The sequence below is a fragment of the Octopus bimaculoides genome, chromosome 2, assembly GCF_001194135.2.
Source record: "Octopus bimaculoides isolate UCB-OBI-ISO-001 chromosome 2, ASM119413v2, whole genome shotgun sequence".
NCBI lineage: Eukaryota > Metazoa > Mollusca > Cephalopoda > Octopoda > Octopodidae > Octopus > Octopus bimaculoides.
In genome coordinates this window covers 44,269,671-44,273,087 of record NC_068982.1, presented here as the reverse complement: position 1 = coordinate 44,273,087, position 3,417 = coordinate 44,269,671, and the positions used below count along the sequence as shown (strand labels likewise).

The 3,417-nt window shown below is 32.6% G+C and overlaps 1 protein-coding gene across 1 annotated transcript in view; it reads left to right on the top strand.

The window, feature by feature from the left end:
- The window catches only part of LOC106869732 (polycystic kidney disease protein 1-like 2), a 55,068-nt gene extending 51,699 nt beyond the window's left edge, over positions 1–3,369 (top strand). Inside the window, exon 12 of the mRNA XM_052976866.1 lies at positions 1,479–3,369. Coding sequence (XP_052832826.1) covers positions 1,479–2,471 — 993 coding nt within the window. The 3' untranslated portion in view covers positions 2,472–3,369. The remainder of the gene's footprint in view (positions 1–1,478) is intronic.
- Positions 3,370–3,417: the final 48 nt, after the last annotated feature.

Sequence of the window (3,417 nt, the reverse complement as noted above, 5' to 3'; positions counted from 1 at the left end):
TATATATATATATATATTATATATATATATATATATATATATATATATATACATGAATCTTCTAAATATAGAATTATCCCAAATAATTATAAAGATTATAACAACAGAGCAATTATATTGACATTATGAAGCAAAGATCAACTTTTGTTATTAACCCTCCAGAAATTATTCATTAACATTTAAATTACTTCTTAATTGCAAATGATAAATTAGGATTGTTTTGAAGGTTATTATGATCCTAAACCATCACATTACATGTCATTTGAGCTGACACATTTTACAAACTGTTCAAACGAAATGGACGACGGTCTAAACTAACAAAGCGAATAAGCAAGATCTGTAAATGTTATTAAGATGCAAAATGTTCGAACTACAGGTAAGGTGTGCAAATGTTTTATTCTGTAGCAGCTAAGATAATATCACATTCATAACGATATGGTTGAACTACGTCAGAAACATTGATGTGAAGTTGATATTGTAGCAATATTTATGGTTAAATAAACGAACAACCATACAAAAGTGTTATTTCTGTCCCGTTTAGCTAGCGAGCTAGACACATAAGCAGGTGTATGTACCTGTAACTGTAAATATTCGCAGCATACTGCAATACATTCACTGTATTATTGCCCATAGCAGTATTAGCACTTTACAACTCTATACTGACATTGCTAGCCATCTTATCTTTCTCAACACGTCTTGATGTTGTTTTAAAGATGCCGACTTGAGTAAAGAAAAAAATATCAGAGCAGTTGTTTGTACAAGAACTGTCTGTTAATAGAATTTAAACAGATACAGTGGAATAGACTATCAACGATAAGGTTAGAGGTGTGAAATGGAAAACTTTTATGCTATTAGCTTTTAGAAAGAAATGAAATGGCGAATTTTTCCAAAACATTTCTCTAAATATGTCTCAAAATATATGTTTGTACTCTAACATTAATTCTATCCTTTCACGAATCCCAGCAACTTATACATGCATGCATACATACATACATACATACATGCATGCATACATACATACATACATACATACATACATACATACATACATACATACATACATACATACATATATGCATACATTGTTACAAATATATTACACTAGAACCTTCCCCAAGTAATGAAAAACCTTCATGCCAAATTTGTATATATACGACGGACTTCCACACAAATTCCAAATTCACTCACACTGGCCGGCCCGGGCTTTAGTACAAACACTTGGCTAAAGCTAAAGTGTCACGCAGTAAGACTGAATCTGAAACCACGTGGCTGCAACACGAGGTCCTTAACCACACAACCATGACAGCGCTTTGGTCACAATGAATTAGGAATTCTGTAATTAGAATATCCTATCTTCTGAAATCCATGATTAATTGATAAATAAATTAATTAGTCATCTCTAATAGCTATGCATATATATATTCATATATATAACAAATAATACATTTCCTTTTCTTTATATTTTTTATTCACTACAGATTAATAGCATCATATCGAAGGCCATTCTGGAGGAGCTGATTCGTGCTAAATGGGTTGACAGACAGACCAGAGCAGTTTTCTTGGAGTTTACGCTTTATAATGCCAATACTCATATGTTTGCATACATGAACTTTCTAGTGGAATTTCCAGAGAGTGGTGGTGCTATACCATATTACATCATAAGTGTGTTTCGCCCGTTTGGCATTGATAGCGTCATCACTATTGTGTTTCAAGCGATTTTTATATTCTGTATTGTTTTATTGCTTATCAAAGTTATATACAACCTAATCAAAATGCAAATGTCATTTTTCTCTCAATTTTGGAACGTGATTGATTTTTTTTCGCTGGTATTCTGTATTGTGTCTCTCACTGTATTCATTATTCAACGCACACAAACCGATCAGATTCTTGAAGAATTTCGCCAAGATCCGAAAGCATTCGTAAATTTCTACCACATTGTAATTTGGAATGAGATAATATCAATTGCTTTAGCATTCCTGATTTTCTTTGCAATTATTCGCTTGTCGTGTATTCTTGGAGTCAGTCAGACCATGTTGCAGATATCGCTAATTCTTAACCGATGTGTTTCGCATCTATTTGGCGTCAGTTTTCTATTATGTATTTACGCAGGAATTTATGCCATGCTTGGTTATTTAATTTTTGGTTCCATTTGGTCTTACCGTAGTTATTCATCATCTCTGATATCCGTCTTTTTGATAGTCTTAGGAAAGACCAATTATACGGAGCTAAATGATCTCGCACCAATTCTAGGAAAGATATATTTCTTCTCTGTGGTATTTTTCATGATATTTATGCTTCTGAAAATGTTTGAAAGTGTTTTGGGTGAATGCATTAGCATGAAACAGAATACAGAAATGGAAGATTATAATGTTATGTTAATACTATCAAAATATTTTCGTATGCTTAGAGAAATAGGTAAAAAGAATTCGAAAGTTAGCGACGTTACAATAAACAAAAAGGAGTTTGTTTAGTTTACTTGGAATATTTAAATTGATTATTAGAAGTAGACAGCTGAAATATTTGAAAGCAGCAAAGATTTAACAGCAACAACGATGAATATTGTCATCTATTCAAAGGGGAACATACAAAAACACCTGCCTTCCACTAAGCCATACGTTATTACGTTTGTAGAACATCACAAACCATAAGACGTTGAATCTTAATTATCAAAGAACGGACACACACACACACACACACACACACACACACACACAACACCATCGCCACCACCACCATACGCATGCGCATACATACGCATACATTCCTCTAATTTGTGTATGTAAGTATTTATCTGCCTATCTATCTATCAATATATCTATCTATCTATCTATCTGTCTGTCTCCCCTTCCTCTCTCTATTTCTCTCTCTCTTAATATTAATACCAAACGGTAATATTTATCCCTACTTAAAAGAGAATACTGTGATAGTTACCATAAGGAAACCTCTCATATAGATTTGTGGTGCATTTAAGCACTCTTGTTTACATCGCTAGCAGGGAAATAAATCACCCATCATCGCCATATATATATATATATATATATATATATATAAACATATCTATCTATCTATCTATCTATCTATCTATTTATCTATGTAGCCATCCTTCTTCTAATTTGTAGCTAATGTCATATGTGCACAGGGTAAAGTAACAACAGATCTGAATAAAACTCTAGAAACGCTAGTGTTCTTCGAGAAAGTACAGACCCAATTATTTTGCAACCTGAAAATCTAATCGTTTAAAGGAACAGTGAAAATTTGCAAAAACATTTTAGGGATTCTCCATTTGAGGTCCCAAGTGAACACATGAAGACATTTACGCATACAGATGGAATACAACCAAACCTACACACACACACACACACACACACACACACATATTTGCATATATATATATATATATATATATATATATATATA